At 42.2% G+C, this 14,329-nt stretch overlaps 1 protein-coding gene across 1 annotated transcript in view; it reads right to left on the reverse strand.

The window, feature by feature from the left end:
* The window catches only part of LOC124010408 (fibroblast growth factor 2-like), a 17,491-nt gene extending 3,972 nt beyond the window's left edge, over positions 1-13,519 (reverse strand). The window contains exons 1-2 of the mRNA XM_046322814.1: positions 12,848-13,519; positions 7,306-7,409 (exon numbers count right to left, since the gene is read on the reverse strand). Coding sequence (XP_046178770.1) covers positions 7,306-7,409; positions 12,848-13,025 — 282 coding nt within the window. The 5' untranslated portion in view covers positions 13,026-13,519. The remainder of the gene's footprint in view (positions 1-7,305; positions 7,410-12,847) is intronic.
* Positions 13,520-14,329: the final 810 nt, after the last annotated feature.

Raw genomic sequence — 14,329 nt, forward strand, 5'->3', positions numbered from 1 at the left:
AGCAGGCTACAACTAAACTGGAGCTTTCCTTCACCCTGCGAGCAGCTTCTGAGTGATTGACCACATCAGTGACGGTGCAGTGCCTGTAATGTGTCTACCAGTGAGTGCCCAGCGGCTAGCCTGGTTACTCATTAGGAAGTGACAGGAAACACTTCCTGGGGTTTAAATACACTGTAGAGGAGCCCTCTGAACCACAAAACCACGTAAGTCAGTCATCACTGCTCACACTTCTCCAGTAGTCCAGAAGTACCTCCGTTCACTGCTAACACACACTTGGAAAAAAAGGGTTCCAAAAGTTTTTCTACCAAAAGCATTTTTATCTGAAGAACACTTTTTGGAGAACGAGGGTTCTTTGTAAGACAGAGTTTTACCTAGGGCCTTTTTTCATCCTAAAAAACATTTTGGGAAGACTAAAATGTAAATAAATATTATTTGGAAGGAAAGATGTTGCCCACCCCCCTTTTAAATAGTGCCTGAGTTTTAGTGTTTACATTTTAACATCAGCAGTTTAGCTAATCTGATCAATTTAAAACGGTAGGTGTGAGAATGTTTGAAACTGTACCTATATTATTGGAATATTTGTGCATGTACACTACATGACCAAAAGTATGTGGTACCTGCTCGAACATCTCATTAAATAATGGGCATTAATATGGAGTTGGTCCCGCCTATTCTGCTATAACAGCCTATACTCTTCTGGGAAGGATTTCCACTCAATGTTGAAACATTGCTGCTGAGACTTGCTTCCATTCAGCCACAAGAGGATTAGTGATGTTGGGCACTGATATTGTGAGATTAGGCCTGGCTCACAGTTGGCGTTCCAATTCATCCAAAATGTGTTTGATGAGGTTGATGTCAGGGCTCTGTGCAGGCAAGTCAAGTTCTTCCACACCGATCCCGACAAACCATTTCTGTATGGACCTCGCTTTGTGCACGGGGGCATTGTCATGCTGAAACAGGAAAGAGCCTTCCCCAAACTGTTGTTACAAAGTTGGAAGCACAGAATCGTCTAGAATGTCATTGTGTCAATATTTCTCTTCAATGGAACTAAAGGGCCTAGCCTGAACCATGAAAAACAGACCCAGACCAATATTTCTCCTCCACCAAACTTTACAATTGGGACTATGCATTCGGGCAGGTAGCATTCTCCTGGCATTCGCAAAATGCAGATTAGTCCGTCGGACTGCCAGATGGTGAAGTGTGATTCATCACTCCAGTGACGTGTTTCCACTGCTCCAGAGTCCAATGGTGGCGAGCTTTATACCACTCCAACATGGTGATCTTAGGCTTGCGAGCAGCTGCTCGGCCATGGAAACCCATTCCCTAAAGCTCCCGACGAACAGTTGTTGTGCTGACGTTGCTTCCAGAGGTAGTTTGGAACTCGGTAGTGAGTGTTGCAACCGAGGATGCACTTCAGCACTCAGCGGTCCCATTCTGTGAGCTTGTGTGGCCTACCACTTCGTGGCTGAGCCATTGTTGCTCCTAGACATTTCCACTTCACAATAACAGCACTTACAGTTGACCAGGGCAGAAATTTGACAAACTGACTTGTTGGAAAGGTGGCATCCTATGACAGTGCTACTTTGAAAGTAACTGAGCTCTTCAGTTAGGCCATTCTACTGCCAATGTTTGTCTATGAAGATTACATGGCTGTGTGCTCCATTTTAAACACCTGTCAGCAACAGGTATGGTTAAAATAGCCAAATCCACTAATTTGAAGGGGTGTCCACATACGTTTTTTATATATAGTGCATTCGGAAAGTATTCAGACCCCATTCACTTTTTCCACATTTTGTTACGTTACAGCCTTATTCTAAAATGGATTAAATAAAAATTCCTCAATCTACACATAATACACCATAATGACAAAGCAAAGTGTTTTTTTTGTTTTCCAAATGTATTAAAAACAGAAATACCTTATTTACGTACACTACCAGTCAAAAGTTTAAAAACACCTACTCATTCAATGGGTTTTCTTTATTTGTACTATTTTCTACATGGTAGAATAATAGTGAAGACATCAAAACTATTAAATAACACATGGAATCATGTAGTAACCAACAAATCATTCAAATCATGTTAAACAAAACATATTCTTCAAATAGCCACCCATTGCTTTGATGACAGCTTTGCACACTCTTTGCATTCTCTCAACCAGCTTCATGAGGTAGTCACTTGGAATGCTTTTCAATTAACAGGTGTGCCTTCTTAAAAGTTAAGAAGGAAATAAATTCCACAAATTAACGCATTTGAGCCTATCAGTTGTGTTGTGACAAGGTAGGGGTGGTATACAGAAAATAGCCCTATTTGGTAAAAGACCAAGTCCATATTATGGCAAGAACAGCTCAAATAAGCAAAGAGAAATGACAGTCCAACATTACTTTCAGACAAATGTAAATAACTTTGAAATTTTCTTCAAGTGCAGTTGCAAAAACCATCAAGCGATATGATGAAACAGTCTCTCATGAGGACCGGCACAGGAATAGAAAACCCAGAGTTACCTCTGCTGCAGGGGATAAGTTCATTAGAGTTACCAGCCTCAGAAATTGTAGCCCAAATAAATGCTTCAGAGTTCAAATAACAGACATCTCAACATCAACTGTTCAGAGTTGACTGTGTGAATCCGGCCTTCATGGTGGAATTGCTGCAAAGAAGCCATGACTGAAGGATACCAATAAGAAGACGAGACTTGCTTGGGCCAAGAAATACGAGCAATGGACAATAGACCGGTGGAAATGTGTCCTTTGGTCAGGAGTCCAAATTGGATATTTTTGGTTCCAACCGCCATGTCTTTGAGATGCAATGTTGGTGAACGAATGATCTCTGCATGTGTATTTCCCAACGTAAAGCATGGGGGAGGTGGTGTTATGATATGGGGGGGGGTGCTTTATTTAGAAATCAAGGCACACTTAACCAGCATGGCTACCACAGCATTCTGCAGCGATACGCCATCCTATCTGGTTTGGGTTTAGTGAGACAAACACTTGTTTTTCAACAGGACAATGACCCAACACACCTCCAGGCTGTGTAAGGGTTATTTTACCAAGGAGAGTGATTGAGTGCTGCATCAGATGACCTGGCCTCCACAATCCCCCGACCTCAACCAAATTGAGATGGTTTGGGATGAGTCCGAACGCAGAGTGAACTCCTTCAAGACTGTTGGAAAAGCATTCCAGGGGAAGCTGGTTGAGAGAATGCCAAAAGTGTACAAAGTAGTCATCAAAGCAGCTTTAACACTTTTTTGGTTACTACATGATTCCATGTGTGTTATTTCATAGTTTTGATATCTTCACTATTATTCTACAATGTAGGAAATAGTAAAAAAATGAAGAAAAACCCTTGAATGAGGTGTTCTAAAACTTTTGTTTTAAGTATTAAGACCCTTTACTTATTGATCATCCTTGAGATGTTCCTACAACTTGATTGTAATCCACCTGTGGTAAATTCAATTGATTGGACATGATTGGTCCATATAAGGTTGCAGAGTTGACAGTGCATGTCAGAGTAAAAACCGAGCCATGACGTTGAAAGAATTGTCCGTAGAGCTCGGAGACAGGATTGTGTCGAGGCACAGATCTGGAGAAGGGTACCAAAAAAAAGTCTGCAGCATTGAGCTTGCCGCCCAGCCAAACTAAGCAATCGGGGGAGAAGTGCCATGGTCAGGGAGGTGACCAAGAACCTGATGGTCACTCTGACAGCGTTCCATAATTCCTCTGTGGAGATGGAAGAACCTTCCAGAAGAAAGCCATCTCTGCATCACTCCACCAATCAGACCTTTATGGTGAAGTGGCCAGACTGAAGCCACTCCTCAGTAAAAAGCACATGACAGCCCGCTTGGAGTTTACCAAAAGGACTCTCAGACCATGAGAAACTAGATTCTCTAGTCTGATGAAACCAAGATTGAACTGTTTGGCCTGAATGCCAAGTGTCACGTGTCACGTCTGGAGGAAACCTGGCACCATCCCTACGATGAATCATGGGGGTGGCAGCATCATGCTGTGGGGGTGTTTTTCAGTGACAGGGACTGGGAGACTAGTTAGGATCGAGGGAAAGATGAACGGAGCAAAGTACAGAGAGATTCTTAATGAACACCTGCTCCAGAGTGCTCAGGACCTTAAACTGGGGTGAAGATTCACCTTCTGACAGGACAATGACCCTAAGCACACAGCCAAGACGATGCAGGAGTATCTTTGAGACAAGTCTCTGAATGTCCTTGAATGGCCCAGCAAGAGCCCGGCCTCGAACATTTCTGGATAGACCTGAAAATACCTGTGAAGCGACGCTCCCCATACAACCTCACAGAAGTTGAGAATATCTGCAGAGAAGAATGGGAGAAACTCCCCAAAAACAGGTGTGCCAAGCTTGTAGCGTCATACCCAAGAAGACTCGAGGCTGTAATCGCTGCTAAAGGTGCTTCAACAAAGTACTGAGTAAAGTGTCTGAATATGTATGTAAATGTGATAATTCAAAAAATACATGTTTATAACTTTGAAAAAATGTCTAAAAACCTGTTTTTACTTTATCAATTTATTATTGTGTGTAGATTAATGAGGGGGAAAACGATTGAATCAATTTTAGGATAACGCTGTAACGTAACAAAATGTGGGGAAAGTCAAGGGGTCTGAATACATTCCAAATGCATTTTACATAGCGTACTGACATAAAAATCATGGCAAAGATATCAACTGTCTTTCAAATTAATATTTGTGATTTTATTGAGCAGAGAGTAGAAGGGAGTCTGAGTGAACCAACAGTGTATTGTACACAGCAAATTGGCCAGTCCTAGTTTACCTAGTTTTTTTCAGTGTAACATTTCTAGTGATTCAGGAGTTACATTAACACTCGCTGACTCAGCGGTGTTAAAGAACTCCAGTCTTGGTCTTAATAAGCAGAGTTAAGAGTGAGAGTAAAACACTCAAAACCATGCCCATCATCATATTTCCAGGCATGCTCTATTGCAGGTTGATTTTCAGAATTGTTTGTTTCAATTTCTGTGTTTTTGTACTGATTGGTCGATTAATGTTATTCTACACAAACATAAATCATTTTTGCTGGAAAAGGAGAGGGTTATAATTGGTATACACCAGAGGTTCAGAGACCGATACATAAACCTCAAAGTGCTGAAGAGCCTGTACCAAAGCGAGCATCTCCTTCTCATTAGTAGTGTTTTTGATATGAGGCCAATTTCTTTGAAAAGTACCCCACAGGCTGCTCAACATTGTTATCGTCTTTCTCTCGGAGCACAGCCCCTGCACCTACAGCGCTGGCATCGGTGTACAGACAAGACAGACGCTGGAAATCCGGAGCAAGCAGATAGCACCCGGAGCTAGAGACCAAAAGGGTATTTTTCTTCTCAAAAGCCTCCTGACAGTCAGGGCTCCAGCAGAAAACGACTATCGGACTGGTCAGATTTGTAAGTGGCGCAACAACCTTGGCAAAGTTCTTGCAAAAAGCCTGGTCGTAGCCAGCCATTCCCAAGAATCAGCACAGTTCCTGGCAAGAAGCTGGCACTGGGAAGTTATTGATGGCCTCCACTTTTACCAGGACCGGTCGGTCTTTCCCTTGCCCACCACCTTCCCGAGATATTTAACTGTTGCTCAGGCAATTTTGCTCTTTGTCAGGATAACTGTCAGATTGGCAGCTGTGAAACGCCTGAATAGACTCAATATCCTGAAGGTGCTCAATATCCTGAAGGTTCTGGGGCCTGCCAATATTTCTTTAGCAGATCCAACTTGCTAACGTACTTAGCAGCGCCAACACAGTCCACACGTCGACCCTGAGCAAAGGGTACGAGTCCAACTTTGTAACGGCGTGGAGTTTCCGAAAATCAGAACAAAACCACAGGACCAATCCGCCATAGGTACTAATATACAGGGCGAACTCCACGGACTGTTACCATATTGTGCAATGCCTTGCTCAAGAATATACTGTACCTCACTGTGGAGTTTCTCTCTCATTTCAGGGTTCACTCGATAGGCATCTACTTTTACTTTACTACATTCCTAGAGAAAATATTGTACTTTTACACCATACATTTTCCCCAAAAGTACTTGTTATATTTTGAATGCTTAGCAAGACAGGAAAATGGTCCAATTCACACACTTATCAACATAATATCCCTAGTCATCCCTACTGCTGCTGATCTGGCAGATTCAGTAAACACACAAGTGTTGGTGTGCCCCTGGCTATCCGTAAATTAAAAAACAAAAAAATGGTGCCATCTGGTTTGCTTAATATAAGGAATTTGAAATAATCACATTTTTGATACTTAAGTATATTTTAGCAATTACATTTACTTTTTATCCTTAAGTATATTTTAAACCAAATACTTTTGGACTTTTACTCAAGTAGTATTTTACTAGGTAACTTTTACTTTTAGTTGAGGAATTTTCTATTAAATAGGTATCTTTACTTTTACTCAAGTATGAAAATTGGGTACTTTTTCCACCACTTTTGAGTTGGCACATTGAGAATAAACCCTGATATTATAAAAGCAGTGCAACAATGTCGCCTTTTTTCACCGGAGACAAGTGTGCCAAAAAGTCAGAATCTCAAAATTACTCAGCCGTCCCACAGACACAGGGTGTCTAGGGCTATGATTCTCACTTCGGGTGCGAGAGGTCCTGGGTTCAAATTTTGTTACGTTCCCCAGTAAGAAAACCAAAAATTGTTGCTCAAACAGAAAAGAGAACTAACAAAGAGTCACTGACAAAAACTAAAACAGAAAGACACTCATGGGGTAGCCACTGAAAGTTGACTAGCAACAACAACTGGAACCTAAAGAACAACAGTGATTGCCCACTACATTTGTCCAAGAACAGGCTAACAATAAAACACACACCAAGCTTAAAGACAGGAAGCAAACCAAAAAGTAGAGCAGAACAAAAACAGGGAAGATCAGATAAATGGTTTGTCTAGAAATCAAATCAGAAGCGTAAACTAAAGGTGTTAACCCTCCACATCTCAAGACAACTGGAGCACTGAGCCAGCCACTGTTAAATAGCACCTGGGCCAGCACAGGTGAAACACATACTGACTACATTGAGGTGACACCAATCGGTGCATCCTACGTGCTAATGTGCTAAAAGTCCAACCTCATAACACAAATGGAAAAACCAAAACCTGTAACAGTATGACAACATAATATTTGCTTTCAGCATAACTGAAATAAAAACCCTTTATCTTAGGCATGATAATGTCCTTGTTATAGTAAAGCATGAGTTGTTGATCGTGACAATATCAAAGCAAATGGAATGGAGTTTCCTTGTGAACGGTGCTGCTCAAATGAAGGTGAGGCTCACTCACCGTTCCAAACAGTCTTCCATCTCCATTCATGGCCAGATAACGGTTGGCTGAGACCCCTTTGATCACTACCTCCCCCACTGAGGTCGCCTGGAGTTGAAGCTTGACTGAGGAGAGAAAATGTTTTAGTGTCACAGTAAACTCCATTTACTCTATACTGAACAATCAGTCAATTGAAATAAATTCATTAGGCCTTCATCTATGGATTTCACAACTGGGCAAGGGCGCAGCCATGGTAGCCAGGACCTGCCGATTAGAATTCGTTTTTCCCCACAAAAGAGCTTTACTCCTCCGGTTTTATCAGCTGTCTGGGTGGCTGGTTTCAGACAATCCCGTAGATGAAGAAGCCAGATGTGGAGGTCCTGGGCTCTGTATATACTGGCTCTACTGTATGCTGCTTGTACCATCACTCATTCATATATCCTTATGTACAATCCCCTTACACTGTGTATAAGACAGTAGTTTTGGAATTGTTAGTTAGATTACTTGTTGGTTATCACTGCATTGTGGAACTAGAAGTCCTGGGCTGTGTATGTGACAAATAAAATTTGATTTGATTTGATTTGGGCTGGCATAATTACATGGGGTCTGCGGTTATGAGGCCGGTTGGACATACTGCCAAATTCTCTAAAACGACATTGGAGGCGGCTTATGGTAGAGAAATTAACATTCAATTCTCTGGCAACAGCTCTGGTGGACGTTCCTGCAGACAACATGCCAATTGCACGCTTCCCCAAAACTTGAAAACATCTGTGCCATTGTCTTGAGTGGCCTTTCATTGTCCCCAGTAGAAGGTGCACCTGTATAATGATCATGCTGTTTAATCAGCGTCTTGATATGCCACACCTGTCAGGTGGATGAATTATCTTGGAAAAGGATAAATTTTTGCTAACAGGGATATACATAAGTCTGTGCACAAAATTTGGGAGAAATACGCTTTTTGTGCATATGTAACATTTCTGGGATCTTTTATTTCAGTTTATGAAACATGGGACCAACACTTTACATGTTGCATTTATTTATTTGTTCAGTATAGAATAGATGTAATACACTGAGTGTACAAAACATTAACAACAGTCTGTCATGGAAAGAGCAGGCGACCAGGTGATAACTATGATCCATTATTGATGTCACTTGTTAAATCCACTTCAATCAGTGTAGATGAAGGAGAGGATACAGGTTAAAGAAGTATTTTTAAGCCTTGAGACATAGATTGTGTATGTGTGCCATTCAGAGGGTGAATAGGCAAGACAAAATATTTAAGTGCCTTTGAATACGTTATTGTAGTATGTGCCAGGTGCAGCGGATTGTGCCAAAAACTGCAACGCCACTGTGTTTTTCACGCTCAACAATTTCCCGTGTGTATTAAGAAAACTCCACCTCCCAAAGGACATCCAGCCACCTTGACACAATTGTGGGAAGCATTGGAGTCAACATAGGCCAGCATCCCTGTGGAACGTTTGACACCTTGTAGAGTCCATGCGCTGACAAAATTAGGCTGTTCTGAGGGCAAAAGGGGGGGTGCAACTCAATATTAGGAAGATGTTCTTAATGTTTGGTACACTCAGTGTTATTAATGGTGTTGAAAAGAGACAGATATAGCAAACATATATTATATTAAATAAGCAAGATTTTAATTATTTTTTTATTTCACATTTATTTAACCAGGTAGGCTAGTTGAGAACAAGTTCTCATTTACAACTGCGACCTGGCCAAGATAAACGCATAGCAGTGTGAACAGACAACAACACAGAGTTACACATGGAGTAAACAATAAACAAGTCAATAACACAGTAGAAGAAGAAAAAGAGAGAGTCTATATACATTGTGTGCAAAAGGCATGAGGAGGTAGGCGAATAATTACAATTTAGCAGATTAACACTGGAGTGATAAATGATCAGATGGTCATGTGCGGGTAGAGATACTGGTGTGCAAAAGGGCAGAAAAGTAAATAAAAACAGTATGGGGATGAGGTAGGTAAATTGGGTGGACAATTTACCGATAGACTATGTACAGCTGCAGCGATCAGTTAGCTGCTCAGATAGCAGATGTTTAAAGTTGGTGAGGGAGATAATATCTCCAACTTCAGCGATTTTTTTAATTAGTTCCAGTCACAGGCAGCAGAGAACTGGAAGGAAAGGCGTGCTGCGGGTGGGTGTTGCCATCGTGACCAGTGAACTGAGATAAGGCGGAGCTTTACCTAGCATGGACTTGTAGATGACCTGGAGCCAGTGGGTCTGGCGCCGAATATGTAGCGAGGGCCAGCTGACTAGAGCATACAGGTCGCAGTGGTGGGTGGTATAAGGTGCTTTAGTAACCAAACGGATGGCACTGTGATAAACTGCATCCAGTTTGCTGAGTAGAGTATTGGAAGATATTTTGTAGATGACATCGCCGAATTTGAGGATCGGTAGGGTAGTCAGTTTTATTAGGGTAAGTTTGGCGGCGTGAGTGAAGGAGGCTTTGTTGCGAAATAGAAAGCTGACTCTAGATTTGATTTTAGATTGGAGATGTTTAATATGAGTCTGGAAGGAGAGTACAGTCTAGCCAGACACCTAGGTACTTATAGATGTCCACGTATTCTAGGTCGGAACCATCCAGGGAGGTGATGCTAGTCGGGCCTGTGGGTGCAGGCAGCGAACGGTTGAAAAGCATGCATTTGGTTTTACTAGCGTTTAAGAGCAGTTGGAGGCCACGGAAGGAGTGTTGTATGGCATTGAAGCTCGTTTAGAGGTTAGATAGCACAGTGTCCAAAGAAGGGACAGAAGTATACAGAATGGTGTCGTCTGCATAGAGGTGGATCAGGGAATCGCCTGCAGCAAGAGCAACATCATTGATATATTAAGAGAAAAGAGACTAAATATACTAAGAGTAAATATGACTATATCTTTTTATGTGACAACACTGAAGAAATGACACTTTGCTACAATGTAAAGTAGTGAGTGTACAGCTTGTTTAACAGTGTAAATTTGCTGTCTAAACCTCTGGCAACAAAAGTGAGTACACCCCTAAGTGAAAATGTCCAAATTGGGCCCAATTATCCATTTTCCCTCCCCGGTGTCATGTGACTCATTAGTGTTACAAGGTCTCAGGTATGAATGGGTAGCAGGTGTGTTAAATTTGGTGTCATCGCTCTCATACTGATTGGTCACTGGAAGTTCAACATGGCACCTCATGGCAAAGAACTCTGAGGATCTGAAAAAACTAAATTGTTGCTCTACATAAAGCTGGCCTGGGCTATAAGAAGATTGCCAAGACCCTGAAACTGAGCTGCAGCACGGTGGCCAAGACCATGCAGCGGTTTAACTGGACAGGTTCCACTCAGAACAGGCCTCGCCATGGTCGACCAAAGAAGTTGAGTGCCCGTGCTCAGCGTCATATCCAGAGGTTGTCTTTGGGAAATAGACGTATGAGTGCTGCCAGCATTGCTGCAGAGGTTGAAGGGGTGGGGGGGTCAGCCCGTCAGTGCTCAGACCATATGCCGTACACTGCATCAAATTGGTCTGCATGGCTGTCGTCCCAGAAGGAAGCCTCTTCTAAAGATGATGCACAAGAAAGCCCGCAAACAGTTTGCTGAAGACAAGCATACTAAGGACATGGATTACTGGAACCATGTCCTGTGGTCTGATGAGACCAAGATAAACTTATTTGGTTCAGATGGTGTTAAGCGTGTGTGGCGGCAACCAGGTGAGGAGTACAAAGACAAGTGTGTCTTGCCTACAGTTGGTGGCGGGAGTGTCATGGTCTGGGGCTGCATGAGTGCTGCTGGCACTGGGGAGCCACAGTTCATTGAAAGAACCATGAATGCCAACATGTACTGTGACATACTGAAGCAGAGCATGATCCCATCCCTTCGGAGACTGGGCCGCAGGACAGTATTCCAACATGATAACGACCCCAAACACACCTCCAAGAAGACTACTGCCTTGCTAAAGTAGTTGAGGGTAAAGGTGATGGACTGGCCAAGCATGTCTCCAGACCTAAACCCTATTTATCTGTGGGGCATCCTCAAATGGAAGGTGGAGGAGTGCAAGGTCTCTAACGTCCACCATCTCTGTGATGTCGTCATGGAAGAGGACTCCAGTGGCAACCTGTGAAGCTCTGGTGAACTCCATGCCCAAGAGGGTTAAGGCAGTGCTGGAAAATGGTGGTGGCCACACAAAATATTGACACTTTGGGCCCAATTTGGACATTTTCACTTAGGAGTGTACTCACTTTTGTTGCCAGCTGTTTAGACATTAATGGCTGTATGTTGAGTTATTTTGAGGGGACAGCAAATTTACACTTATACAAGCTGTACACTCACTACTTTACATTGTAGCAAAGTGTCATTTCTTCAGTGTTGTCACATGAAAAGATATACCCAAATATTTACAAAAATGTGAGGGGTGTACTCACTTGTGATAAATATATATATAGTATATCAGAGGCATCTGTATGCACTTAGGGTTTGTGTAATGACTAATGTCATGAAGATCCATTCCTCTCTGAATAAATACATAATTAGTAGTTGTTACGTGCAAGGGAGCATGAAAGTTTACTAAACATCTGTGCAATAGGTCTCGTGATCTCATCTCTAAGTGAAACTTTCTCTTTCAGCCATGGTTAATTTCATCATCCCTTGCTTTAAATCATATGGATAATGCAAATTGTTACGTCAACAGTGTTCTATTTGAATGAATGGTCATAACAGAAAATGAGGTTCTCTTCCAGTTTTGTGTATTTGTTATTACATACACCTATAGAATATATGCCTTATTGAGTAAAGATAAATGGTACTGTAAAGCACATGATGCCAATTTTTGGGCAGTAATTGAAATGACTAATGTCTGTCGTCTCCACTCTTAGTAGTTAATTGCTTGTGATTTTGGACAGCTGTTTGAGTGCACCTGTTCCATGTCCCATCCCTTATCACCCAAGGATCTACTGAGCAGTGCTTCCTGTGATGAAAACCCTTCTTCGACATGGGCCCCTTCTACCAATTACTGATGAATTCTGAGAAACATAGATTGAAGAAAAAAAACAACTAGACCGTGAGTGACGAGGTGGTTTAAATGTGTCAAGGGCAAACCTTACACATTACTTGTTGCATGTTACATTTAAAGCTAATCAATAACACTCCAATATATATTATACTGAAGTGATAAAGACACAAACCTAGATCCTCAATTACTATCAATGGCCTTTACTTATGTGAACTCAAGAGTTGGTCTTTGTATTAATACACATTTCACACGAAAGTTGTCATTTTATTTCTGGACATTTCAATTACAAGTGATGTAATAGCAGTGCCTTTTTAATGTATGGCAGTGTTACACACCCAGGTGACTTGAATGAGATCAAAATATACACTTACCACATTCATGAAAGCACTTGCAAAGGCTAATGTACAAGAACTAGACAAACATATTTGAATGTTGGAGAAGCCATAAACACATGCATTGAAATTCACTTTAGTCCTCCATGATTTCCCGATTACTTCACTGTCGCCCTTACAAAGCATAAAGAAGCTTTGTCTGCCATGCAATGGACTGGAACCACTTACTGTGGGGGTCGTTCTTCTCTCGGATCCCGTCCACGCTTCCATTAGAGTTTATCCTCAAGAAGTAGCCCCCGTTTTTACAGTACAGCCTCTTGGGCTCCTTAAAGTTTCCTGGAGGGAAGCCGCCACTGCCTCCATCTTCAGGTGTGGCGGGTAGAGTGGTGATTTCTCCTGTAGCCATCTCTTCCCTTTTTCCCTGCTGCTGCTGTGTGTTAGCAGTGCAGCAGCCCTACGGTGGCCTCACACTAACTGCTGTTCCCTCCCTCCTCCAGCAAGCCTCACAGAGCCTGATTTTAGTTAACCACCAGGGTCAGATAGTTTGTTTGAGAACCCCCCCTCTGGTGCAACATGACGCCTACTCTCAAGCCGAGAGGAAATGAAGCGCAAACGACACTTGGAAAGGTGCTTGTTATCCTCGATGGCAAGGTCCACCCCTCTCTGGCCTCTTCTCGTTCCTTTAAGAAAGCCTAAGAGTTGATATTCGAAAGTAGTTTGAATGGAGATTTGCGTGTTCCCCCCTCCATAGTCTTCTTCGTCCACTCTGAAAAGTTTATAGCAGGGCAGCTGGCTGAAATCTGGAGAGGCTTCCCCTGTGGGCCTCAGATAACGTGCGCCCTCCAATGCGAGTACAGACACACCGACACTTGCACAAACCCACTTTGACGTTGTAACTGAACCAGCCAACCCTGCACAGCACTAGCAGAGAAAAGACTGGGCTTACTGACAGACCTGCGTCATAAAAGACCCTGGGCTGGTGCAACCTGAGACCAGTAGAGGCTTCAGCTTAGCCCCACAGCTTGGAAGAACTTTAGAGGAGAATCAGTGATTATGTGCTATGTTATTGAAGAACAACAACAAAAATGCAGCAGAAAGTACAACAGAGTAAATTACAATGGGCTTGTCTAATTTAACAAAAGTAAATTGACTATTTGAATGGCCCCTTCAAACAGAAACTCTGCGTTAAGTCGTGAATTGCATAAAAGCTGTTTCTATGAAGTATGCCATTTAGACATTTTGTCTAATCAATTTTAATCTGTTTAATGTCTGTTTTCAAAGTAACCACTGGAGACAGACTAGAAAGAACAGAGCTTCACACATCTAAAACTCAGATTATGGTTGATAATGTCACAGTAATTGGATGCATGCATATCAATGAAAAATGTAACCACAGCCAGACCACAATGACTCAGCACAAAATAATACTTCCTGTTCACTTGACTATCCTCACACGGACTGATGATAATTTTAGAATCATATAGAGTTCAAACAGTAGGTCGTGTGGGCTTTGTGTGCCATGGACATAATTTTCAGACAGTACTTCAGATACAAATGCTTTCATCTAATTCCAGGTACACTGTCTAACTCTGTTTGCCATGAAGTATTAGTCCTTGGATTCCTCCAGACACTCCTCAAACGTAAGTTGGGTTGTGAGCAGACAATTTTTTAAAAAGTGTCTAGTTTGACCTTCCAAATGTGTCCCTAGTT

Source organism: Oncorhynchus gorbuscha, linkage group LG23 (assembly GCF_021184085.1).
Source record: "Oncorhynchus gorbuscha isolate QuinsamMale2020 ecotype Even-year linkage group LG23, OgorEven_v1.0, whole genome shotgun sequence".
Lineage (NCBI taxonomy): Eukaryota > Metazoa > Chordata > Actinopteri > Salmoniformes > Salmonidae > Oncorhynchus > Oncorhynchus gorbuscha.